The sequence below is a fragment of the Chrysemys picta genome, chromosome 21, assembly GCF_011386835.1.
Source record: "Chrysemys picta bellii isolate R12L10 chromosome 21, ASM1138683v2, whole genome shotgun sequence".
Classification (NCBI taxonomy): Eukaryota; Metazoa; Chordata; order Testudines; family Emydidae; genus Chrysemys; species Chrysemys picta.
The window spans coordinates 17,226,300-17,252,608 of NC_088811.1; the positions used below are offsets into that span (position 1 = coordinate 17,226,300).

General features: G+C 55.5%; 1 protein-coding gene across 2 annotated transcripts in view; it reads left to right on the plus strand.

Moving 5' to 3' along the window:
* Positions 1-350: 350 nt before the first annotated feature.
* The window catches only part of MFAP2 (microfibril associated protein 2), a 28,219-nt gene continuing 2,260 nt past the window's right edge, over positions 351-26,309 (plus strand). The window contains exons 1-8 of one of the 2 annotated variants that reach the window (XM_065575030.1): positions 351-516; positions 13,943-14,044; positions 19,500-19,586; positions 21,472-21,498; positions 21,899-21,985; positions 22,501-22,539; positions 25,255-25,342; positions 26,158-26,231. In XM_065575030.1, coding sequence (XP_065431102.1) covers positions 14,008-14,044; positions 19,500-19,586; positions 21,472-21,498; positions 21,899-21,985; positions 22,501-22,539; positions 25,255-25,342; positions 26,158-26,231 — 439 coding nt within the window. In that variant the 5' untranslated portion in view covers positions 351-516; positions 13,943-14,007. The remainder of the gene's footprint in view (positions 517-13,942; positions 14,045-19,499; positions 19,587-21,471; positions 21,499-21,898; positions 21,986-22,500; positions 22,540-25,254; positions 25,343-26,157; positions 26,232-26,309) is intronic. The other variant, XM_065575031.1, reaches the window with a different exon arrangement.

Genomic DNA, 26,309 nt, shown 5'->3' on the forward strand with positions numbered 1-26,309 from the left:
GCCTGGGCTAAAACCACCAGTGTGGTGTTCCCACTGAAAAGCCAGTGAAGGGGAATGACTCCTGACCACCACTGTCCTGGGCTGTGTTGGCACCAGTGAGCCAAGGTGGGCGTGCTCTGCATCCCATTCCCATCTCTTGAGCGTCTGTTGTCAGTATTGCTATTATCTGCATTGCAGAAGTGCCTGAGAGCCCCCAATCCTGGATCAGGACCCCATTGTGCTTGGCCCTGGACAAACAAAACATCCAGCCCCTCTCTTCTTTCCTTGATCTCACAGCCACTAGGGTTTGAGGAGTTTAAAAAAATAACCCTGCAATTCAGTGACGGGCAGTAACTTCCATTTCTATTTTCCCTTTAAAGGCAGCAGGACTGAGAACGCGCTGGGTGTAGCATTAGGACCCAGTGGTGCCAGCATGTTGGAGGTAGGAGCTATTTGTCCCATTTTGGAGGTTTTAGACCAGACAGAAGAGATCAAGGCATTTGGAAAGGACCAAACCGGCACATCGATCCCAAACTGGTAAGAAAATGAGACGCGGCGAGAGGACCCCTTGGGACATGCAGAGCAATTCTTATAGGTTTCCTTTGATTTGGGGAGCTGAACACTTCCCAGCTGGAGAGGAACATCTTTGGGTTCTCCTTGGAGGGATGATTGTAGGGCATAGTTAGCGCAAAGTGAGGAAATGCAGAATTTCTCGGTTGAATAGAGGAAAAGGGGGAAAATCCCTTAATTGCATTTTTTCTTCTTGCCAAATGTGTTTGTGTTTCTCCACCCTAAGGTGAAGCTCAATTTGGAAAGCTGTTCTCTGGGCATTAAGCAAAAAGCAATTGTTCTGAGCGGCCAAAGTTTGATTGGAAAAAAGAGGCGGGGGGGTTGGGGGGGCATTTTTTAAATCTAGAACTAGACAATTGTAGAATTACAGATGTTTAGCCAAGAAATAAATTTAAAAATATCCTAACTTCTGAAGGAAGCTCAAACTTTTTTTTTCGCCCTGGAAACTAACTGTACAAAAGATTGTTAATGTCTCCCCCCAACCCCCAAAAAGTGTCTGCGGGGTGGGGGGAATTAAGCCCACTTCAGTGAGTTTTACCTTTGGTCAGTGGCCAAAAAACCCCTGAAACCTCTCTCATTCTCTTTGTTCTCTCCCTCTGGCAGCTGGATTGCTGTGTAAAAAGTTGGGGGAGGGGGGAAGCCTTTTGGAAGGTGGGGTTTAACTGAATGAAAGAGGGCGACTGTGTTGTTCTTTCTCCGAGATTGATTGTTCCCAGATGTGCATTACAAAAACATCTGGTTTCTTGGAGCGCTAGACCCCTGCACAGAGCAGAAAGGAAAGTTCCTCCATAAACTTGAGCAGACTTTCCCAGTGCATGCAACAGCCACATCTTTCATGGCAAAACCACTGTGCCTGGGTGCGGGGGTAGATTTAATGGGGTTCTTCCGCTAGGTGAGTTGAAGCCTGGAGAGCGGGGGCGGGGGTGTATTTCTTGGCGCCTGTTGACTGATGATATTCCATTGATCTGCTCCGAATGAGGCACTGGGATGCATATGGCTAGTGCCCATCTCTTGGGACCCTTCTACCACTCGCTCTTCGTGGGCAGCAGCGGGCGTGCCCAACGTGAATGTAGCAGCATGCCCCTGGGTGAGCTTCCCAAAGGGGGAAGGGGCTGTCAGCTGAAAGGATGAATTGGGGACTCGGGGCAGGGGCAGAGGGAGCTGGTGGCTCGAATGCAGCTTTGTGGAGAGTCAGAGCTCGTCTACACTTGGACGTTTTCCGGACTAAGAGTGATTTCAGTAACTTGCCAAGTGGAGACCGGTCCCAGCAGCTTGTGGAGATAAGAGGAAAAGCTGTGACGTTAACTAACCAGCGGTGGCCACCGTGACCAGTCTAAAGGCGCAAAGGGCCATCCTTTGTAATGGCCCTTTGTATCAGTAAACAGATCGTGCAGCCCAGGGACCAACTCCATGGAGCAATATTGTTTATTTTTGGACAGCAGTGCCTAGAGGTACCGACCAGATTAGGGCCCCGTTGTGCCAGGTGGTGGACAGACCCCGATAAGAAACAGTCCTAGCCCTGAAGAGCTTAGAGTAGAAACAGACAAGACAAAGGGTGGGAGAGGAAACAGTTACAGGGAGGTCAAGTGACTTGCCCGGGGTCACACAGCAGATCAGTGGCAGAGCTGGGAATGGAATGCCCTTGCCCATGCTGCCTCTCCTAGGCAGGTTGGCTCTGAATTTTGACTCCATTCCAGTTCGTCGCCAATCTTGGATGGCAGGGATGAAAACAGAACTAACAGAGTTGATCCGCGCTCGCTGCATGGGGAAGCGCATTGAGATAAATGCTGGCTTTTGAGGTGTAAGCGCATCTCAAAGAATTGATTAGAAAAAGCTGAACTGACCGGGCGTTGCCACCTGCTGTTTAGGGATACGAATGTTCAGACGAAAGACGTGAGCTCTGCCCCCGTCCGCAGTCTCCATCGCGCACACAGCCTCCCCACCTGAGACTGATTGATCCCTTTGCCAGCAGTCTTGGCCGAGAGGCTAAGGCCTGAATGGGCCATGGAGCCTGTACTTCCCTCTCGCTCCTGGCTGTGTGGATAGAGGACTTGGTGTGGCGGGTTGCCATTCTCCCCATACCCTATGCCCACCACACTCGCACACGCTAACAACCCAACCAATTAACATATTTCAACCCCGTAACTTAAAGAAAAAAATAGAATAACGTGACTTTCAAAGTCTGGCAAGTAGCAATAACTGGGGCCTGGATTCGATCAGTCAGGGGGGCCCTTCCAGGCCTGTGTGAATGGGCCCAGTTCTCCCATCGCCTTGTGAGAACTCCAAGTCCAGTAGGGTGGAATAGAAGCACTGCGCGGCTCAGGACAATGCAACCAGGGAGGCAGAAGTCAGAGGTGGGAGTTAGATGCACCCCCTTGGATCCACCCGTACGAGCGGTTGGGTTCTGGGGTAGAGGAGATACAAGTGCCAGGCTTGAGCCGTGGTCAAAAGCGAGGATGAGTCCACGTGTTTCTCTCGTCGTGGCAGGTCGGGCTAAAGGATGGGGCTCCAGGAAATGCAGTGACTCTTGGGACGCCAAAGGAAGGGGCACTGGGTCTATCTGGCAGTGGTGGGGAGCTGGGCAGGGAGGTGGCCCCGTTTTCCTTCTCAGCACCCCCAGTTCCGGCAGCTGAATTCCAACGTACCCAGCATGTGAGCTGACAACAGGGTTGTCTTCCTCTTCCTCACCTCACTTGCTAGAAAAGATGGGATTGGCCTTTTCCTTTCCCATGTGGACTCTGAATCTGTTGCCCTCTCCTTTATAGCCTGGGCGGGGTGGGAACTGACTTGGAATCAGACTCCAGATGCAGCCCGTGGGGGAAGGAGGTTTTTGAAACAGTGACCAGCTCCAGCAGGTCCCCCCTCCTGTGGATGTTTCCACCCCCCTAACCCAAGGCGGTTGCCCCTTCCTGTGATGCCACCCATGTGCCTGTTCTCTGGGCTGCCAGCTGTGGAGTCCACGTGCATGTGCAGAGACGTGTCGCATCCTGGGTGCGGAAGGCTCGGCCCCAGCACGTTGACTCTGGGCTCTTCAAGTCACAGCGTCCTCGTTGATTGTAGACGTCAACGGGAGACAAAAGCAAAGCTCCGAGATGCTGCAGGACCCGTGCTCCAGCGACAGTGCGGCGGCATTGCTGCATAGCTAGGGCACGGGCATTTTATCCACCAGCGCATGCTTTTGTGACGTGGTGGTAAAAACCTACGCAGGCGTCCTTCTATGGCCAGCACCAGTGCAGCTCTGCCATTGCTGGAAAATGGGCAAGAATCTTTCCTAGTATAGATAAGGCCTGAAGGAGCAAGGATTGGCCAACTGAGGGCTTCAAAGACTAGCACTGAAACTTTGGAGCTGGTCCACCACTGGCTGGAACGGTGTGTGCTCTCATCAGTGTGTGCTGTCTGCTGGGCTAGCTGAACCCCCTGTGAACCCCACATTAAGAGGCAAATGAGCCTCATTCACTCGACTCTCTGCATGATCTTGGGCAACTCTTTCCCCCGGACTGTGCCTCAGTTTCCCCATCTGTATAATGGGGACCATTATCCTTTCCTATCTCACAGGGGCCTTTGGAAGAGTGTGTGTCTGTAAAGCGATTGGAGCCCTTCAGACACGAGAGGCAGGAAAAGAGTTAAGTGTTTTATTAGGGACGGGCAAGCTCATTTGGCCTGGTTTCAAAGGCACTGGAACATGATGGGCTTGGAAGTTTTGACTTGGATTTATTGGCTTCATATGCCGCTCAGAGGCGAGACTGAGACAAGAAAGGGAGGAGGGACAGTGTAATTGGGAGGGGTGAGAACAGAGCCTACAGACCACAGGTAAGTCACCCAGACGTGCCAGTTGAGCTTTAGGATAATGGCCTGTCCCTAGCCAACAGCACAAGCTGCCGGTCCTGGAGCTAGGCCAGTGGTTCTCAACCCATTGTGGGCTGCATCCACTACTACCTGTATAGCCCTGAGGATGTCACATGGGCCGCAGCTCTGTGCTGACTGGGCCGCGGGTTGAGAATCAGTGAGCTAGGGAAATCGTGAATTTAAAATGTGAATGGGGCATGGAAAGTACCCAGGGCTTCCAGAACAAGACAAAAGAGGGTTTGCAAAAACCCCGGTGACTAGATGTTGGAGGATTTTGTAGTCCTTGCCATTCATTCGCCAGTGCACAAGACGCAAAATACCCCTTGACACAAGGACCATACGGGGAGCAGTCGAACTCTGTCTGTTTCGCCCCAGAGAGGGAGAAATCTTGCAATAATCTCTAGGTAATGTTGTGTATTTCACTGCCAGCCACAGGGGCTGCAAGTGTGGAGACAAAGCGGTGGGAGAGCCTAGGGTTGGAATAGCAGGAGGTGCTGGATATCTGGATTGAGGTGTAGTGGCAATGCTGTGGGTGGTGGAGGGCAGGACTGGAGTGCCGGGGGAAGTGGGAGGTTGCAGGACAGGATGGAGGTACGTGGGCAAACTGGAGGGGGAAAGAGGCAAGAGTGGACCAGCAGGAGGCGCTGTGTGGGGGGACTGAGGGGCATTGGCAGAGCTGATATGGAAGCTTCTGCAGCACCTTCCGCCTTTCCACAGTTGCCTACAATTAACCATCAGTTGTTTGTCTCTTAAATGCAATTCTCGAATCTCGCTTCCCAAAGCTATCGCGGCATTGCTTGTGCTTTGATGGGAGCCTGGCGTGACTTCTCCTAGGAAGGGACACACAGAGCCTTCCAAGGAATCCTTCCCAAATGAGCTCACGTCTCTGCAAACCACTGAAAGCCAAGCACGTGCAAATACCGAAAAACCCAGTGCCCAGACCCTCCTGCCTGGGGGCAAAGGCCCCACTCCCAGCCACTCCTTTGCTCAGACTGGGTCTCCCGGCACCCAAAGAGCAACCTTGTTGCAAAGTGCTTTTCTGGATCATTGACCTCATTCCTTTTCAAGCTGGTTGCATGAAGGGGGCGTTTGGCTCTGGATTAATTGATTGGAGGCTGGGGAGGGGCGGGGGATGAGGGGGAGAAGAGCATCAGCATGGGTAGAAATGGCCTCCTTCGATGCTCTGCACACGCAAGCAGAGTTCCGCAGCATTTCTTCAAAGGGGAGGAAATACCAGGGAACTTTCCTAAAGAACCAAGCGTGTTACGTCCAGGCCTGTTTAAGGACACTGTGCCCAGAGCATCCAGCAAGTATTTCCTTTCCAGTGAAGGACCTTGGCGGTGGGTAAAGTGGGGGGCGGGGAGCATTCCAAGGAAAACCGGTATGGTCAGAGGGGGGAGAAAGAGAAGAAATTCTCCCCGTCCCTCAGGAGAGCAAGTCTCTATTCATGCATGGAGAAATCAAAGGACGCTCGGAAAGAGCGGCTGGACGCATTAGAAGTGGGACTGTCAACCTGTACGCTGGCCCCTTAAATAGGAGGCTTTTGACCACAGTCTGTGCCAATTGCAGGGTTTGGCTGTGTGATCTAACTCTACACCCGCCCGCCACCCCTGTACCTCTGCTATTTCTTAAAGGGACACACACCAAAGCAGCCGTCTATGCCAGTGTATTTTTCAGTTCACATCAGTTTGGAAAAGATTCTTTTAAAACAGATCTTTCCCCCTTCCCTCCCCGTGTGATTTGCAGTTCCTGCAGCTCCCATTCTGCAAACACCCACACCGCACTTGACTCATACAGTGGCTACTCCCATGGGTTAAATTAAGCGTGTGGGTAAGTGCGTGGGGGAGCCGGGCCTTTGTTTTCAGGGTGGGGAGTTGATAAGGGGGAAATCCCCCTTTTTTAAAAAAAAAAAGTGTTTAGTAAAGATTGTGCAGAGGTGCTTGTTACGAAGGAGTTTTGGGAAATAAGCATCATACACTGATAACGGGGATGACTTAGAATAGAATCATAGAATATCAGGGTTGGAAGGGACCGCTGAAGGTCACCTAGTTCAACCCCCTGCTCAAAGCAGGGTCAATCCCCTGCTAAATCCGCAAATGGCCCCCTCTAGGATTGAACTCACAACCCTGGGTTTAGCAGGCCAATGCTCAAACCACTGAACTATCCCTTGGAGGAGGAAAGCAGTGTTTCACCTTGCACTGGCACTATCGCGACGCCGGCAGCAGTCCAAGCGGTGGATAAGCCGTCGCAACTGAATCTTTGCAAGAGAAGCCGGTAAACACATGGGCAAAATATACGGGAAGGGAGAAAAAAGACGTGTTTTTTGTTGGCACGTTACCACCCTCCCTTTACAAATTGCACCAGCAAGTCTTTTGGCTGGCAGCTGTTCAACCTGCAGGGTGTATTCGTGTCCGAGGAAAAGCTCTGTGTAGCGCAAAAGCTTGTCTTTCACCAGCAGAAGTTGGTCCAATAAAAGATGTGACCTCCCCCCACCTTGTCTCTCTAATATCCTGGGACCGACATGGGCTACAACATCACTGCGCACAACACTTAAACGTAAGCAGCGTCTGCTCTGATCCGTACTGAGGTGCGAGTTCTCCAGCAAGCAAGAGGCAGCGTCCTGCCGTCTGCATGAACCCGCTGCCCCAGCAGGACGCCAGGGGGCGCAACGCTGCTGGAGTTGCTTTGTCAGGTGACCCATCGCCGCGAGGTCCCTGCCGCTTGTAGCAGGGGAAGATTCCACAGCACTATTTCTGTTTGTTTCTTTATAACCTTTTCAAAGGAGTATTTGCAGATCCGCCTAAAACCAAGAAATTGCGAGGGGGCCACCCATTAATAATACCTAGTAATTATCTAGCACGCTTCATCTGGAGGTCTCAAAGCACTTTACAAAAGAATGAAAGAATCGTCCCTTTTTAACAAATGGTGAAACTGAGGCACAGGGCAGAGAAGTGACTTGCCAAGGACCCAGGAATACAACCCAGGCCACTTTTTCCTTAAAAAATAATAATAAATAAATAAAAAACCACCCAATTCACGTCATTAAATTGATCTGGACTCCAAAATGAAAGCCACTTAAGCTACGGTGTATTTAATGAATCGGTAGGAATTATGCTAGCTGTCCTTTCTTTATAGAATCTCATGTCCAAGACTGATTTCTCCAACCTGGGATTCACTCACTTAGTAACTAAGGGCACGTCTACACAGCAAAACAAAACCTAGCGGCTTCAAGTTTCAGAGCCCAGGTCTACAGACTTGGGATCGGTGGGCTCGCACTCCAATTCTAAAAATAGCCATGTGGACAGTCTGGCTCCAGCTGGGGCTTGTGCTCTGAAGCCTGGAAAGGGGGAGAGGTTTCAGAGCCCAAGCCGAAATGTCTACATGGCTGTGAACCCAAGTCTGTAGACAGAGGCTCGAAGACTCACTGCCACATGGTTTTTTGCTGGGCAGACGTATCCTAACACCTTGGCTTTCAGTTTTCTATGGGAAAAACCCAGGCTACGTCTTTGGTTTCGTGCCCAAATCTGAAGTTGTTTTGGTGTATTTGTTTGTTCTGCAAGGGATAGAGAACATCCATGGTTGGTCCTGGCTTCCCAGATTTTACTGGAGAGCTTGTTAGTTGTGGGAAACAGGGCTTTGCAGCGGAGCCCGGAGCTGGAGCGCGGAGCAGTGGAGCTGCAGGTTTTTGCCTGGAGCCGGAGTGGAGCCGGAGCACAGCTCCAAAGCCCTGGTGGGAAACGTTCGCTTCATTGCTAGAGCGTTCTGTACACCCATTGTAATACTGGTAGGTAGTTTAACATGCTGCAGTACTGGGGACCCTTCAGGAAATTTTTCCAACAAAACTTTGTCAAAAGTGAAATATCCAACTAAGTTATTTCTCTTATATCAGGATTTCCCCTTGGGCATTGGGGAATGACCCCGTAGCAAGCACTCCTTTTCCACTGCTTCATGGGAATTTTAGTTCGGTGGTCTCATGCCTCCATTTTATTCTATGGGCTAGCTCCCTGGTCAGACTACATCTCCCATGATACACCACTGTGGCCCTTCTTGTTGAGACATCGTGGTGTATCATAGCAGATGTAGTTGGAACCTGCCTGTAGAGGAGACTGGGGCCATGAGCCACCTGAACAGCGGCTCCCAGAAGGCACCACAGCAGCATTCCTGAATCAAATTTTTTCAGGTATTCGGTTTTTCGACTAAAAGTTGAGATTTGCAGTGGGAAGCAGACACTTTCCACGAAAAACCTTCTTTAATCTATGCCCCCATTTTCCATCAAATAAACCGTTTCCACCAGGCCTCGTGCTGCTGCACTCTATCGCACAGCCATGACGTTCCACCCCAGAGGTGGCTGCGTTTCAGTGGGCGGGGAAGAGAACGCTGAAGCGTGGGGTTAGTCAAGCTCTGCTAATGAACATGTGAGGATTGTGATGAGATAGCTACCATGTTTAAGCAATTCCCTGTGTGTTGAGAGAGGAGAACAGGGCGTTAAGATGAACATTGGGAAGCCAGGGCAGCTATTCAGCACAGTTGCGTGTCAGTGCTGACCATCGCGTGAGGTTTTGGATTGAGTCAGAGACCATCTTTGGAGGTGACCCAAGATTAGGGTTACCATATTTCAGCAAGCAAAAAAGAGGACGGGAGGAGCCCCGCCCTAGCCCCGCCCCTGCCCCTCCCACTTCCCGCCCCCCCAGAACTCCCAACCCTCCCCCCGTTCCTTGTCCCCTGACTGCCCCCTCCTGGGACCCCTGCCCCTAACTGCCCCCCAGGACTCCACTCCCTATCTAAGCCTCCCTGCCTCTTGTCCCCTGACTGCCCCAACCCTTATCCACACCCCCACCCCCAGACAGACCCCTGGGACTCCCACGCCCCATCCAACCACTCCCCACCCCCTGGCAGCCCCTCCCCCCCAGAACTCCCAACCCATCTAAACCCCTCTGCTCCCTGTCCCCTGACTGCTCCGATCCCTCTCCCCACTCCTGCCCCCTGACAGCCCCCCCCAGAACTCCCAACCCATCTAAACCCCTCTGCTCCCTGTCCCCTGACTGCTCCGATCCCTCTCCCCACTCCTGCCCCCTGACAGCTCCCCCCCAGAACTCTCAGCCCCCCACCCCACTCCTTGTCCCCTGACTGCCCCCTCCTGGGACCCCTGTTCCTAACTGCCCTCCAGAACCCCACCCCCTACCTAAGACTCCCTGTTCCTTGTCCCCTAACTGCCCCCTCCTAAGACCCCCCCCCAACTGCCCCCCAGGACCCTACCCCCTACCTGTACCCTGACTGCCCAAAACTTTCTCCACTCCCCCCAAAAAGCCCCCCCCCCGTTTCTTGACTGCCACCTCCAGAACCTTCCTGCCCCCTGGCCCCCTTACCCTGCTGCTCAGAACAGGGTGTTGGGCTCTGTGCCAGCCGGACAGGTGGCTGCGCTCCCCAGCACAACAAAACCCGGTCCCTGGCCCTGCACAACAAAACCCGGTCCCTGGCCCGGATCGGGCTGCAGGGGAGAGCTGCCCTTGTATCAGCACAAAGTGCTCTCGCTCCCGTTTGCTACGCTGCATGGCAGAAACCACTCCCAGTTGCAAAAGGGGAGGGCTGCACTTTGTGCTGATACACTTGCTCAGAATGCAGGGCAGATCCGGCTCCTCTACAGCTGCTCCGGAGTCCAGCCCGGGACTTCCCTGCAGCCCTCCCAGCCGCTCGGTCTGCTCTGCCTGGGGGGGGAAATCCCGGACATTGTGAGTGCTTTACAAATTCCCCCTGGACGCTATTTTTAGTACAAAAAGGAGGACATGTCCGGGTAAATCCGGACGAATGGTAACCCTACCCAAGATGCACCCAGGGGTACTACTTCGTTCTGCCTTCCTTTGAGGCTGATGCTACCTGGAGTCACTTCTCTGACTGCCCTCCACGTAGGGCACCATCCGTGATGCCTCCAGCTGCTTCCCCTTTGGACGTCTCCTGGCTTCAGATGATCCTGGTGTTAAAAACAGCGAAAAAACAAACAGCTGAGTAAAGTCAGGCTAAGCATTCATTGCTAACCATGGACAACCCTGGTCCTGTTTTCCCCACGTGATGGGAGGGGGATTGATGTTGTCTGGGCTGGTGTAGATCAAGAGAAATCACATTCTTGCCACTTGGACGACATTTTTCTGAACCCGAGTGGCTGAGATGAGATCCTTGCAGATGAGTTTGTTCCGCTCCAAGATCAGGTCACCATGCCTCTCCCGGGGAGGTGGAGGAGGAAGATGGAGCGAGGTTGCCTGCGTTGGCTTGGATTGAAAGCCATTTCTTTACTGAGTCATTGAAAGACTTTCCGTTTCATGTGAACTTAGGGGGAAGGAAGGGTGGACCTGTTTTTAATGCACTGGACTGGGACTCTGGAGATCTGGGTCCAGTTCCTCCCTGTGCGACCTTGGGTAAGTCACCTCATCTCTCTGTGCTTCAGCGCCTCGTCTCTACAGTGGGGATCGTAATTCTCCTACCTTTTCTGGCTTGGATGGAAAGTTCACTGGAGCAAGGACTCGCTCTTGCTGGGTGTATGTACCGCCCTGAGCACAATGGGACTCTGATCTCAGCTGGGGCCTCTTAGGAGTAGCAGGAAGTGAACGGTGCTGGATTGACAGGACTGAAGGCCTCTGTTTAGCCACAGGGTAGAGATCACACGTTGGCGGCAGTACAGGCTTTCTCCAGGTCCCTGCTCCAGCAGCGTGCCTCCATCCATCCCCAGAGGGACCCTCCCTAGGGGTCAGGGGAGAATTCAGTCTCCAGTGGTCCTTCACCTTGCTGCTGAAGCTGCTGGTAGGAGATGGAGAAGTAAGGGCCTGTCCCCACGGTGGTGGCTTTGTGATATAGACATCCCAGATCCTCCTCTCTCCAATCCAGCCTCCATGATGGGCTCTTGCCAGGGGATGTATTAGCTTGCTTCCCCCGCAGCGCTGTGACTCAGACAGACCTCTTGTTTGGGGAAGAAGGGTGCTCTCGCTCCCCTCCCATCAGCAGGACATGCTTGGGGAGATGTTAAGATCCGCAGGCCACTTGGCTCAGCATCAGCCAGCTGTTACCCTGTGGGGATACAGTAAGAACAAGGAGAGAATGTGCTTATGGCAAGTGACCTTTGGAAAAGGAGCCCAGTATGTGTTCTCACTTAGCCGGGCTGGGCTTGCCCTCCAGAAATTTCCATCACCCCAGTGGAAAGAGGCTGCCTGTGTGGATTTTAATTGGGAGCAGCCGGCATTCTGCACTGGGGTTACCAGTGAGCACGGGCCGCTGAGCGCGCCAAGGAGAGTGGCCGATGGCATTGCCTGTTTCTGGCTGGAGAACTCGGGTTCAAATCCAGCCCCGGTCACTTGTGCAGGGAGTTTGGCAGCATTGCTTCTTGGCGCGCTTTGGGTACGGCATTGCACAGTTCCCTCGGCCTGGCAGCCTCTGTTCCTCAGGCCCTGTGTAGGAGAAACCAGGGTATTGCAGGCCAGGGCTGAGCGCAGTGTCGGATGGGGAGCTTGGAACTGGGTTACTATGGGTCTTGCAGAGTGGGGCAGTGGCAGAAATATGTATAGGACCCAGGATGGGGATGGTGGATGGGTGGGGTTTGGGGTTTTTTTGCAAGTCAAGAACAGTCCCTCCCAACAGGCCTGGATAGGGTTGCCAACCCTGCCGGTTTCACCGGGAGTCTCCTGGAATCCAGCCCTATCTCCCAGAGGCTGCTGAAGCCAAACTGGGAGATTTTAGGTGGTTAAAAGTCCAGCGGGGCTAAGGCAGGCTCCCTGCCCCTGGCTCCACGCAGCTCCCAGAAGCGGCCAGCATGTCCCTCCGGCTCCTAGTTGTAGGGGCGGCCATGGGGGCTCCGTGTGCTGCCCCCACCCCAAGTGCCAGCTCCGCAGCTCCCATTGGCCGGGAGCTACAGAGGCGGTGCCTGCAAGCGGGGGCAGCGCGCACATTCCCATGGCCGCCCCGCCCCTAGGAGCCGGAGGGACATGCTGGCTGCTTCCTGGAAGCCACCTGAGGTAAGCATCACCCGGAGCCCTCACCCCCTCCTGCACCCCAGCCTGGAGCCCCCTCCTGCACCCAAACTCCCTCCCAGAACTTGCACCCCACACCCCTTTCTGCACCCCAACCCCAGGCTCAGCCCGGAGCCCCCTTCCACACTGCAAACCCCTCGGCCCCAGCCCAGAGCCCGCACCCCTGCCCCAGCCCGGTGAAAGTGAGTGAGGGTGGGGGAGAGCAAGCGACGGAGGGAGGGGGGAATGGAGGGAGTGGGGCAAGGCCTCGGAGAAGATGGGTGACAAGGGTGTTTGGGTTTGTGTGATTAGACAGTTGGCAACCTTAGTCCTGGGTTTCATGGGCCTGCCCTGCTTTGACCCCCAAAACCCCTGTCCTGGTTGAAGGGCAGTTTGCTCAGGGCCCCCAAACTGAGTGGGATACGGACCTAGTGCACAGGAGCAAATGGGGCAATAGAAATCCGAATTAAGGTGCATTGGCTGGTCAGTGATAGATGCTGTCTGCAGTGTTGTCTCAGAGCAATGAAATGCATCATGTTCCCCTACACGCCGTCTAAAAAAGAAATGGTGAAATATCGTCAGTTAGCTCTTACGGAGATCTCTAATGCTTTACAAAGGAACATTAGCTTCACTTTACTGACGGGGAAACTGAGGCATGGGGGGTGTCCGAGGTCATGCAGCATGTCAGCATCAGAGCTGGAAACAGAACCTGTCTCTTTTGGCTCCCAGCCCGGCGCCCTAGACATCTAGCAACAGGCACTGGGGACGCTCCTGGTAGAACTGTAGTCAGTGCAATCCTATGGGTGCTAGATCTCTTGTTAGAGCTTGGCGAAGTGCTTTCCGATGAGGCTTTCTGCCATGTGCACGGAGGACATGCTCTGTTTCCATCAGGAAGGGAAGGAATGCTGCAGGTTCCGGCGACCCACCAGCGTCAGTGGGCTTGGGTGGGGGCTTAGGCCCATTATAGGACAGCCCGGAAGACACCTTTAAAAAATAAGCTGGTCTTGGCAGGGACGCACACCGAGGGGCTGCTGATGGATTCCTGATGGGGAGGAAGGGATGGTCTTGTGGTTAAGGGGTGCGGGAGTCAGGACACATGCGTTCCACTCTCTACTCTGCCACTGACGTACTGGGGGGCCTTAGTTAAGTCGCTTAAATTCTCCAAGCCTCGGTGTCTCTGTGATGGGAGGATGAGCCTCAAAGGGGGGGAAGTTCAGGCCTCATTAATGTTTTGTCCAGTGGCTTTGAGCCCCGTGGCTGGAAGATGGCACAGAAATGGCAGGTGTTAATTCTCAGTGGTTCTATGTGGGAGAGCTGAGAGGTAGGTGTGCAGGAGCCATTAACGGGTCCGACTTGGCCAGCCAGCGACCCCAGTAATTCCAGCCCCATTGGCCTGGGAGACGAGTGGGGAAGCATCAGCAAGCGGAGACTGTAGAATGCCCCTTTGGCATCTCGGCAGTACCCCCAGACGGCACCTAGGGATTGTCCCTGTCGTGACATGGTTGGGACGACGTCCAAAGCCTCCTGCTAATCCCTTCTCCCGTCTTCTTTTCCAGACTTCCCAAAGCTCATCCAACTACCTCCTGCGCTGCTTCGCTCCTCCCCGCTGCCCCCCGTGACCATGAGAGCCGTCTGTCTCATCCTGCTGTGTCTGCCAGGTGAGTGCAAGGCATCCCAGCCCGAGCCCGCTGGCATGGGCAGGCCAGCATGGCATGCGCGTACCTTGGGGAAAAGTGACCTGGTAGAGTCACTGTTAGAGATCCACCCACTTGGTCAGTGATGGACCGAACCTGGGGGGGCGGAGGCACAGTCCCTCCCCCACAAATCCTCTGATCTAAGCAGACGAATGACACCGTTCAGGTGTACGATGCGCTGACCAACCAGCTCTCCGAGTGCAGCAGAGTTTTCATCTCCTGAAGCCTGGACTCAGATGCCTCTGCCGGGCTTGGCAGTCACTGCTCGGCCTCCCGGAAGAGGGGCGTGGAGGGGGAGGAGTGTTCGGAAGCGATTCAAAGGGGAGAGGGAGTTTGAACCCTTTGGGGGCAATGTGGCAGAAAGCCAAGAGCAGGGGGAGGGTCCAGAGGAAGGGGCTAGGCAGTCTCCATCCACGGGGCTTCAGGATTAGAAAAAAAAGGAACCGAGGACAGGACAGCCTAGAGGCTACAACAGTGGATTGGCCTAAATGGGTCTGGGTTCAATTCCCTGCTCTGTCACAGATTCCCTGTTCGTCACTTAGACTCTCTGGGCCTCAGTTTCCCCACCTATGAAATGTGACGGCAGCCCTTCCCTACTCTCCGGCGGTGCTGGGGGGCTGGCTGGTGCTTTGAGATCTGGGGACACTAGGTCCAATGTAACAGCAGATTATTACATCATTAATGACCTTTTATGTACTTGTCCCTCTTGGCTTAGGGGGAATAGAGGGGTGCCAGGGAGATGGCGTCACTCTTGATCGGTGGTTTATGTGGGCAATTAACAAGGCTGTAGGATGTCTGTCCCTGGAGCAGGGCAGGAGGACGCCAGTGGCTCTGTGAGGTTAGAATGCATGTCTCCGTTCCCTAGCAGCATTTGCAGCTTCGTGCTATTACATGAGATCTAGCAAGTGAAACCAGCCAGCTTAGCTGATCCTTGAGTGAAACTGAAAGAAGTGAAGTAACGTGAACAGTGAGAAATATGCACTAAATGTTCGGAGTAACCTCACGTAGAGTTTGTGAAAGAACGTGCTTTTTAACTTGGTGTCGCTTTAAGGCTGTGTGTACATGGGAGCTGGAGAGGAAACGGATTTACCATCCCATGAACATTTTTGAGATTTAAAAAATGTTCCCATTCCACGTCGGGAAGAAACTGAGGGCTTTCACAATTCTCCATCACCCACACACTGGGATGAGGGAGTCCTATCCCAGGTGAGTGCCCTACGACGCCACTGGCTAGCCTGGATCTTTCTCTCTCTGGTTTAGACCAGAAATTCCAGCCCGGACCTGCGACATCTCAGTGAACGTTTCGTCAGAACCGTACATTCCCTAGGAATCTTTTGACAAAATTGTTTTGACCAGCTCTAGTGTGTGCTTTATCAGGGAAATCTTGTTGGGGCATCGCCCCCTGCCAGCAGGAGCACTAGTGTAGACGGCACTCGGGCATTTTCGCCATCCTGTCATCTGAACCTGACAGGTCTATAAAATACCCGTGGCCCCGGAGGCCTGTCTACACTTGGGCTCTTGCTGCCACGGGCAGAGCTGGGCCTCAGATGATCAGTGGCAGCTGTGGCGAGCAGCGTAGTGTTTGGGTTCACAAGGATGGTAGCCCCGTGAGCACCTGGGAAGGCTGAGTGCATGGGCAGCGGGTTTCATAGGCTGGGGGAGGCTAAGCCTCCCCTAACCCAGCCCTGAGCGCTGAGGCCTGGTGCCCCCTTTCCCCCCTGAAGCCAGCAGGGGCTCAGCTTGGGCTGGCAGCCTGGAGCTGGGGCTCGACTAGCCAGTTGCTTCGGGGGTCAGGCCGGCACTCAGGGGCTGGAAGGCGGCCTGGGGGTTGAGGAGGTTTGGTGAGGGCTCCTCCAGCCGGGTGGGCGAGGCCTCAGGCAGAAAGGGCAGGCCTGGGGGACTAGCCTCCCCAAAGGGGGTGTTCGCGTGCTGCCCATGGCTGGGTGTATTTTTTCAGTAGTGCAGATAGGGAAGGGGCAGTGGGTAGCGCTTTCCACTGGACGTTCAGCCTGTGTTTGAAGTGTGTGTGACAGGGAGGAGACCCCCTGTGGGAATTTCCAGACTTCATGAGGGGAGGTGCATTTTCCAACCCCACCGTGAGACTTGTCTCAATTTCCTGCTTCATTTGCCAAGCCCTCGACTTCCAGTGCATCTGCTTTCCTAGCTGCATGTGAATGCAAATGGCTGAAGAGGCTAGTGTGCACGCATCCCATAAGCACACTAGGTTCGGGGGTATGTGGCCATCTGGACGTGGGTACCCCATCGGCACTCGGGGGGCTGTGGGTGCGACACGTGCTCTGCAGATCCAGAGGAGAGGACCTTAAATGTCCACTTTGCTCCGCGTCTGGCATTGTTGGTAGCTCAGCCCAGATTGGACCCCAGGGTGCTTTTAACTTGGATCCAGCCACACATCAATCCATTGGGCTGTCGGTCTGGACAAAGAATGAGGTGATTGTCTGTGCACCTCGGCGGGGACGCCCGTTTCTAATACTCTCCCTGGACTTGTGCTTGACGAGACAGATTTACCAAGCTGCTAGCCAGCTCCAGGCACTGTGGGTGTAGGAAGGGTGGGGACCAGGCTCCGGAGCAGCTCCCTCGCTTTGCAGGCCTGCCCCACGCTTGCTGATTTCGGGACCTAGCACTTTTCGTGCTCTCAGAGGTCCCTGCAGGAGTTTGTGGCCCTCGTTTGCGCAGTCTCTGTGTAGCACGCACCCTAGTTAGGGTTGCCAACGCTCCAGGGTTGGCCTGGAGTCTCTAGGAATTAAAGATTCATCTTTAATTAAAGATTATGTCATGTGATGAAATCTCCAGGAACCCACCCAAAACTGGCGACCCTAATCCTAGTGCTTGCGTACACGGCTGGACGCATCATCCGCGAGGTGGTGGCTCACAGCTGGTTCTCAACGCTTGCGCTCTTGGCTAATTTGAGGCCTCGTAAAGTTCCCACTTGCAGCGAGCAGGAGGATGTTTCAGGCAGGACCCAGATTCAAGCACACTCTCCCAGGCCCCCCACGAGTCCCTATCCAGGGGGCGGTGATTCCTGGGGTTGGCGTGGGGGCAGTCCACAGTCCGTGCAGCTGATCCCCTCTAAATCGTGGAGACGGAGAGTACTGGCCCGTGTAGCTCACGTCACAGCACTGTGCGGCTTTCGGGGGCGCCGCTATGCGAGTTCAGGCTGCTTCAGAAGAGCCATCGTGGGACAGGTAAATGTATCAGCCTGGCCGCCTGGCTCGGGCTGGCCCTCCTGTTTGTACGGTACGGGCAGTGGCACCATGGAGCCGGGCCCAGGCTCTGCGCCCCGAGACCCCGCCGGCCCTCTGGCTCCCCCCCTCGCCACCCACCATTTGCTCCTCTCCACCTCCTGCCCTCGCTCTCCAGCTTCTCTCTGCCCCTGGCCGGACCCCAGTGCCCCTCCAGCTCCAGCCAGTCTCTGCTTCCCATCACCTGCACAGCCCCACCTGTCTCCCCGGAGCTGAGCCGTCTGGGACTGGTGCAGAAGCCTGGCTAGTCTCAGCCTGGGGGGGCGGATAGTGTTGGGGGATTGGCTGGGCCCCCTCCAGGCAAGTGGATCCTGCGGGAACCCAGCTGGGGCAGGCCCTGGCCTGGCTGATCGCGCCCCCTCCTGAGGGGCCGGAGCGATTCCCGGCCCTGGGACCGGCCCTGGCTGCGCCCGGCAAACAGTCACCTCTCAGCAGAGCCAGTGAGTGTGGCCAGGAGGCAGGGCGTGCGGAGAGGGGTCTCTGGAGGGCCTGGGCGGGGGTGCTGGGCTGTGAGGGGGCAGAGAAGATCTCTGTGTGTTGGGGCACTAGGGAGTGGGGTTTCGGTGTGGGGTGCTGGGCAGTTGTGGGGCTGTGGGCAGCGGGGCGCTGGGCAGGGGTGGTGGTGTGCAGGGCACTGTGCATTTGTGGCAGGGTCTGCGGGGGCGCTGGGCACAGTGCGTCCAGGGGGGCTCTGGCCATAGGGAATTGGGGGGGGTGTTGGGGCACTAGGGAATGGGGGATTGGGAGGGTGCTGGGCAGTTGTGGTGGGGCTATGGGCAGGGGGGCGCTGGACACAGTGCGTCCAGGGGGGCTCTGGCCATAGGGAATTGGGGGGGGGTGTTGGGGCACTAGGGAATGGGGAATTGGGGGGGTGCTGGGCAGTTGTGGTGGGGCTATGGGCAGGGGGCGCTGGACACAGTGCATCCAGGGGGGCTCTGGCCATAGGGAATTGGGGGGGGATGTGTGTGTGTGTTGGGGCACTAGGGAATGGGGGATTGGGAGGGTGCTGGGCAGTTGTGGTGGGGCTATGGGCAGGGGGGCGCTGGGCACAGTGCGTCCAGGGGGGCTCTGGCCATAGGGAATTGGGGGGGGGGGGTGTTGGGGCACTAGGGAATGGGGAATTGGGGGGGTGCTGGGCAGTTGTGGTGGGGCTATGGGCAGGGGGGCGCTGGACACAGCGCATCCAGGGGGGCTCTGGCCATAGGGAATCGGGGTTGTGGGGGGAGAGGATGTGTGGCGCAGCATGGGGCATGCTGGCAGAACAGGGCCACGGACCATTGTTCATCTGACAACTGCCAGTTTGTAACTAGTGCCCTCGCACCGGGCTGGGCAGAGAGGGCTGCCCCTGCCATGCCATGCCCTGGCCGGCCCCTTGCTCTGGGGACCAACCCCCCCGCGCCATGCTCCGGTGCCCCCATGGGGGCCCACACATATGTTTGGCGCCGGGCCCACAAAAGGTTAATCCGGCCCTGCCCGGGTCAACCCAGAGTCCTCTCCCGAGAATTCCCGCTCTGCAGGCGGCCCTGGCCACACCCTGACAAGGGGCAATCACAGCGACTGAGCCGACTTTCCCAGCTGCCAGGATCAGTGGCCAGCCATGCGGCGTGGAGACAAACGCTGGCGCTCCTCGGGCAGAGCGTCAGGTCAGCTCTCTTCACGCGGCCGAGCCCTGACAATGAAACTCTCAGCAGGGAGGCCCCTGCCTGCCGGCTTCCAGGCACTGAACCCCACCCCCTCAAAGGAGCCATTGACATTGGTCCAGTATTCCCCCCTGGGGGGCTGGTGAACCAGATGTGCCTCCCTAAGGTGTCTGGTTCAGACCACAACCACCCTCGTGTGAACATGGAGGTGGAGTCCAGTTGTTGATTTCCAAGAGCTTTGCTATGCCAGTGGATTGGTGCTCTCCGAGGGCTGCTGAGGGTGTGGCGTGGGAGGTGGGGATTGAACTCACAGATACCTGGATCTTGGCTTGTGCCTGGGATGCTGGCTCCCCTTCTACGTGTCCATCCCACAAGCATTGGGAGCAACTTTTTACGCTGAAACTGCCCATTAGTCAAGGGGCAAGCAGTGGGAGCGGCATGGGGGGGGGCAGTTCTGAAAGGGTCAAATACTTTGATCACTCAGTAAACCACAATGATTTCTCTCTCCTGTGTTCCCAGCAGCGCTCCTGGCCCAGGGACAGTACGATCTCGAAGGACCTCCTTATCTTGACCAGCTGCAGTATTCCCAGTACGACCCTCAGTTAGGTGAGTGGTCCTGGTGGCTTCACGTATATATCTCCCCCCGCTCCATCCCTCCACACACACGCCTGCTCTTTCTGTGTCTTGATGAGACGGCTTCATTGCCTAACAGATCTCACCACCTGGGAGGGTTTTTTCCTGATGTTCAGTTTGAATGTCCCCTTTCTGAATTTCATTCCAGTTTGTCCCACGCCAACCCTTTCCTCTCCCTCCCTCATAATTACACCTTTCAGGTCCTTGGAGAGAGCTCCTCCCAACCCCTGGTCCAGTCCCCGTCCACAGATGTCGCTCCATTAAACTTCCCCCTAAACCAGTCCCTGGTAACGTCTGATGTGCTTCACTGAACTCTTCTGATTTATAGGGTAGTAGGACTGGAAGGGACCTCCCTGGGTCATCTCTGTGCAGGGGACTGGACAGGCAGGATTAGTCGCTATCTCCCTGGTAACAAGGTGCCCAGAGACAAACAGAAGCACCTCCGATTCTGTGTTCCAGGATGCAGTTGCCTTTAAACTGTATTAAATGTTTCTCACTGTCACATCGCCCAACAAACTCACAACAGATATGCTGCCCACGATCACCCCTAGCTGATAGAGAAGGTTGGACAATTTAGGGTCCTCCCAAGTAAAATAATCTGCCTTTTCCCATCTGGCAAAGCTAATGTATTCCATTAACAGGCGCTTGGCTAACTCGGGTTTCTACTTCCCCTGTTCAGAGTAGTTCATGAGGTGTCAGGGAAATTATTATTTCAATGTAGCAACTGAACTCTGGTGGTTCCTGGTATTCTGTTGTGCCAGGCTGCTTCCAAGAAGCGTATTCACTGCCCAGGAATCTTGATCAGTCTAGAAGAGACTAATGGCCAAGATTTTCAAAAGCGACTCGTGCTTTGGGAGCCCCAGCTTGAAACATCTTTCAGAAAGTGCTGGACACCTGACCTCTGAAAACTAGGCCTCTGTAGGGTGTCTTCAGGGCCGGCGCTTCCACTAGGCGACCCTAGGCGGTCACCTAGGGCAGCAGGATTTGGGGGGCGGCATTTTGCCACCCTTGGCGGAAATTCGGCGGCAGGGGGTCCTTCCGCTCCGGGTCTTCGGCGGTGGGTCCTTCACTCGCTCCGGGACCCGCCGCCGAAATGCCCCGAAGATGCGGAGCGGAAGGATCCCCGCCGCCGAATGCTCAGAGGAGGAGCGCTGCCGGCTAGGGCAGCAAAAACCCTGGCGCCGCTCCTGGGTGTCTTGATCATTCCACTAGTCGCTTTAGAAAATTTTGACCTACTATCTCAAACCATGTCTTCCCATACTGCAGTGGGTGAAAGTTTATGCCTTGATTTTTTTTCCCCCCACAGATCATAGAATATCAGGGTTGGAAGGGACCTCAGAAGGTCATCTAGTCCAACCCCCTGCTCAAAGCAGGACCAATCCCCAGACAGATTTTTACCCCAGTTCCCTAAATGGCCCCCTCAAGGATTGAACTCACAACCCTGACTTGAGCAGGCTAATGCTCAAACCACTGAGCTATCCCTCCCCTTAAGACATTTGTGACGGACACAAGATTTGAACCCAGATCTAATCATTCCTAGCCCAGTTCTGTAACCATAAGACCATCCTCTAAAGGATGCTGATCACTTATCTCTCCCGTTGACTTGGGCGATCAGCAACTCCGAGCAGACTGGTAAACCCTAGAGTGGATTGTCTGTACAATGCAACCACCTGGGATTCCATTGCCCTTGGGATTAGGAAATCTGTCGGTATCCCAGGTGAGATGCAGCCACCACTGAGATGACTGGGCGAGACAGGTTTTGTGCAGAACAAGAGCTGTTTGTTTCCTTCTTCCACATGCTGTGGTGGTCTTTGCTGTTCCTAAAATGAGACCTTTCTCTGTGCTTTGTTTTTTTTAGACAATCAAGATTACTATGACTATCAAGGTAAGCGCTTGCTCTGTGGAGCACTCATCCGCTCTTCGGAGCTGCCCTGTTTGCTACAGCTGGCCAGCACTGGCTGGAGTGTAACTAACGTGCCGCAGAGAGAATATGAATTCTGCCGTTCCCAGCCTGGCTTCCCTTTTGCCTTGATCTTGCAGGGAAGGTCTAGTCCTGCGGGGTTTTATGATGCAGTCTGTTGCCCCAGTTACTATGTGGCATTGATACGTCGCTGCGGGATTAAGGAAGCAACGGAGAAGGATCCAAACTGCAAAACGGGGAAAATGACCAATAAAACAAGGCTCCTGGGGAGGGAGAGTGCTGGGGTCTCTGGCCCCGTTTGGCGGGGTGGGGTGTGGGTGGTGCCCGATTAGTCTGAGCTGAACATGCTTGTTGTCCGTTGCAGATGTCACCCAGCGCACTCCCGAGGAGCAGTTCCAGTATCAGTCCCAGCAACAGACCCAGCAAGAGATCATCCCAGCGCCAACCCCAGGTGCGTCGTGGAGCCCTATTGTAGCCAGTATGTCTGCTGCCGTACACTAGCCGAGGAGCCGATCCGCCCTGTTTAAATGTGGAACAGAGGATAAACTCTGTGTGTGTGTGTGTGTGTGTGTGTGTGTGTGTGTGTGTGTGTGTGTGTGTGTGTGTGTGTTGCTTTCCTGGACAGTAGCACCTATCCCAGAGAGGGAGGATGGCCCAGTGATTAGTGCACTGGCCTGGGACTTGGCAGACCCATGTGCTCTGCCACAGCCTACCTGTGTGACCCTGGGCAGGTCACTTGGTTTCTCAGGGCCTCGGTTCCCTATCTGCACAATGGGGATAATGGCCCTCCCTGCCTGGCGGGGCGTGGGGAGGATCAATATATCCAAGATGGTGAAGCACTCAGAGGCGGGAATAACGGGGGGCCCTTATGTACCTTATAGACAGGAGCATGAGTTGTACCAGTTTGCAGCCCATTCCCAGCCTGGTGCTGTTTTCTCAACTCCACCTATTGTCTTTCCCCTCCAGATTTTCCCGAGACCGAACCCACAGAACCTGGACCTCTTGGTAAGACCCGCAGCCCATTGGTCTCTGACCCGTAGGGTGCCCCTGGGAGCTGCAGCTGCCTGAAGTCAGCTCTAAGCGGGAGGAAGGGCCTGCAGGAGGCACGGCTGGAAAGTTTAAAGGGGGTGGAAAAAGCTGCTCACTCGAGCGCTGAGAGAGGAGTCAGGGCACTGGTTTTCCCCCCTCCACCCCCGAGCACGCAGGCAGGACAACCTGGGGTGAAAGGTGAAGGAGACACCCCAGCTGGGAGGGGGGGTTGTAGGCTCTCTCCAGCTGGCAGGAGCTGCCTGGTGGATTTCTAGCTTTGATGAATCCAGCAGCGCTTCTCCCGGAATTGCAGGATCGGGCCCTTCCAGCGGATGCTCTCGGTGACACTTGTTTTTTTAACTGATGTCGGAGAGTAGCTTAAAGACCCTGCGCGGCGCAGCCCCTCCTCTGTGGGGAGGAAATGTTCAAACCCCAGAGAAAGCACAAAGTCCCCCTTGATTTCCCCCCGCGTGGATAGATTTCCGAGCCATGGTGCCCGGTGGAGCCCTGGAGGCTACGAACGAACCTTGTTACATTTAGCAGCATTTCTCTGGCTTTCACGCCAGGGCACCTGTTTGACTTTCGCTTTAGTTGTTCCGTAATCCTGCTTCCTCCCTCTCCCCGTCGCGCTCAGCTTCGGGAGCAGTGGGGGGCTAGTCTCCTCCGCCTTCTCCCTAAACTCTGCCTGCGATGCCGTCTGCCGTGCCTGCCCCAGAGTTAGACACGAACCAGCTGAGTCTGCAAAGCCCCATGGAGTTTCCTTCTCTTGCCCACAGGCTCTAGCTGGTTACCGCTCTGCCTTTGGGTTAGGAATCGGATCTGTGCGCGTAAGGGGAACGTTCAGTGGCAGAGCTAATGAGGGTGGGAAGCAACAGCCCCCCCCCCTCGTGGCCTCTAGGTGTATGGGGGTGCCTTTTGGGGGCCCTGCAGTCACCCAGCAGTGGCCACTCCTGTCCCGCCAGGCTGCACCCAGTTCCTCACTCAGGCATTGCAACATGGTGCCCGGGGTCCCATGGCGCTGTGACCCCATGCGCCACATCGCAATGCCACTCGCTCCAAGTTGGCGCAGCCGCCTGTCCATCATGCCACCCGTATGGCACTGCAACCCCATGCGCCAGCTTGTAACGCCCGGCATGGGGAGCCGGGCCCAGGACAGGAGCCCACGCTGCTGGGTGAGTGTGGGGCAGGCTCGCTCTGCGGCCCGCCACCAATGACCCATCTGGCTCCGCCACTGGGAGCATTGAGCTGTTGGGGGTGGACACGTTACTGAGAGCAGTTGGGGTTAGAAGTCGGCCGTCTCCCGGTGACGTGGTGTGGGGCTGCTGCATGTGCAGCTGGCTAACCGCCCGGCATTGCAGGGAGGGGGTGGAGGGACGGTGCAGGCCAGCGCTAGCGATCCTGCCAAGCGTGCAGAGACCGGGGCGCTCTGCTCTGCTCCAAGCTAAACACTCTGGCACGGTGTCGTGAAATCACATTTTTCCTGCTTCCGCCCCCCTCCCTCCCCAAAGGGAAAATCGAGATCACCTTCCAGATTGGACCTACTCCTGGCGCTTGCCAGCTGGCCGAACTAAAGGAGGCGGAGAACTCCTGCTCCCGGCCTAAGGAGGCCAGCTTTCCAGGAACTGTTAGCCGTCTGTCTTCTACCAAGTGCTGACTACCCTCCAGCCCCTGCAATTCAAGGCCCTTGCAAGATGTGGCTTTTAGCTTGTTCATTCTTCGCAGCAGGGGCTTTATCTGTGAAGCCCCACCCATGGGAGCAGCCCTGTATCAGCACCTGCCCTCTCACCACTGAGATACTAGCTGCGGGCGCACCCCCCCCCGTCCCCCCCTAAAGCCGTGCCAGTAGCAGGGTTTGCAAGCTAAGCAAGGCTCCGGCGTTCATGCAGTTGAGGGGCAGTCCCCTCTGACAGCCGGGCCAATGCCCCGGCATTCTGCAGGGGGCGCTATTGTGCTATTAGGTGTCGGTTAAAGCTGATGTTCTGGCCGCGGCTCTGTGCTCATTAAAGAACTCGCCACAAGAGGAAAGGCGTTAACTCAGCTGTCCAGCTCCAGTAACTAAATTCTCCTTCCCTGAAGTCCCTCCCCCCCAATCCAGTTTTCATTGGAGATAAAGTTCTTCACTTTCTGCCCTAAGCTGTGGGGCTATTTAAACAGTTGTGCTGTTCCGCCCCAGAGGTGGCTGCATTTCACTGCTCCTTACAGCAATTCCCGGGCACGTGGGTGCAGTCGTTCGGGATCTGACAGGATGAAAGGTGCAATAGAGAGAGGACATTCCTGCTCCACTCCGCTTGTGGGGCACTTCATTAACTCGGGGAACCTGGAGGTCCAAGTCAGCACTGGCATGGCACTCCCATTGAGATGGTGACTGGGCCCACGGACGATCTCCCCCCAGCCCTCCGCTGCCCCAGACTGGTCAGAACTCCCGTTGGGCTCATGCTGCCGGTGCAGCCAGTGCAGAAGAAGCAGGAGAGGCTGCTCTCCAGGAAAGGGTTAAGGGAGATGGGCGGCTTGCTAACCATGGGCTCTTAAATGAAATTGTGGGTCCCTGTTAAACACCCATCCCTACCTCTCCGCTTCCCCCATTGGCACCAATGCCAGAGCAAGCGCAGCTGCTCTGGAGTTTGGCTGATGTCCGCGGCCGGTTTAATGGGCTAGTGCTCTGTCCCCGGGGCATGTTCTCTCGTTGGGCAGATTGCCGGGAGGAGCAGTATCCCTGCACCAGGCTCTACTCGGTCCACAAGCCCTGCAAGCAGTGCCTGAACGAGATCTGCTTCTACAGGTAAGCGGCAGGCAGGGCTGGTTGGAGGGCCAGGCCCCGGTTTTTCATAGGCCATCCCAGGAGCAGCCCCCAAGACGGCCCAGTTTTGCATTTAATAAAGGAAAACAAGAAGTTCCATCTGGGTAGGGTGACCAGCTGTCCCGGTTTTATAGAGACAGTCCCCATTTTTGGGTCTTTTTCTTATATAGGCTCCTATTACCCCCCTATCCCCGCCCCGGTTTTTCACACTTGCCGTCTGGTCACCCTACATCGGGGCTGCTCCGAGTTCGCGGTGTGACGAACCGAGTTTTGGGGCTGCCCCTTTGCACGTAGTGAATTTGAACTACACGTGGGCAGTGGCTTGTGACCCTTGTCCTCACTAGCCAGTGAACCGGAGCTTGCAGCGTGAGTGGCCCCATTCACGCGCCCCGTGGCCACACACACAACCCACTCATGGTAACACAGGGGTGTGGCGGGGGGGAGATAGGGCAGACCTGGAGTTGAGCCTCCCTTGACAGCCAGAGCTAATATGGACATAGGCTAACACCACGCGGTAACTGAGAGCCACCAACACCTTCCCATGGGCCCCCCCAGAGCCCTGGCCCTGTGGCTTGTGTTAGAGGGGAGGAGTTCTCCCCCATTTCAACTGCATCACCCCTGCACAAATGATTAAAAAGAGCCCTTGTCTGCGGAATTTCATTCCCCCCAAAACGTGGCCCAATTTGACAGTGAAAATACAGATCACTTTGGCCCAAGCACGGGCAGAGAACGAAGAGCCCTTCCCCGACTCCATCCACCAGGGTGTCTCAGGCCGTGCGTTCTGTTCTCCCTTTCAGCCTCCGCCGGGTGTACGTTATTAACAAGGAAATCTGTGTCCGTACCGTGTGCGCCCACGAGGAGCTGCTCCGAGGTAAGGAAGTGACGCGCTGGCGTGAATTGGCCCGTGAGACGGGACGCGGCCTGGTCTCTGGAGGACCCTGGGAGGGGA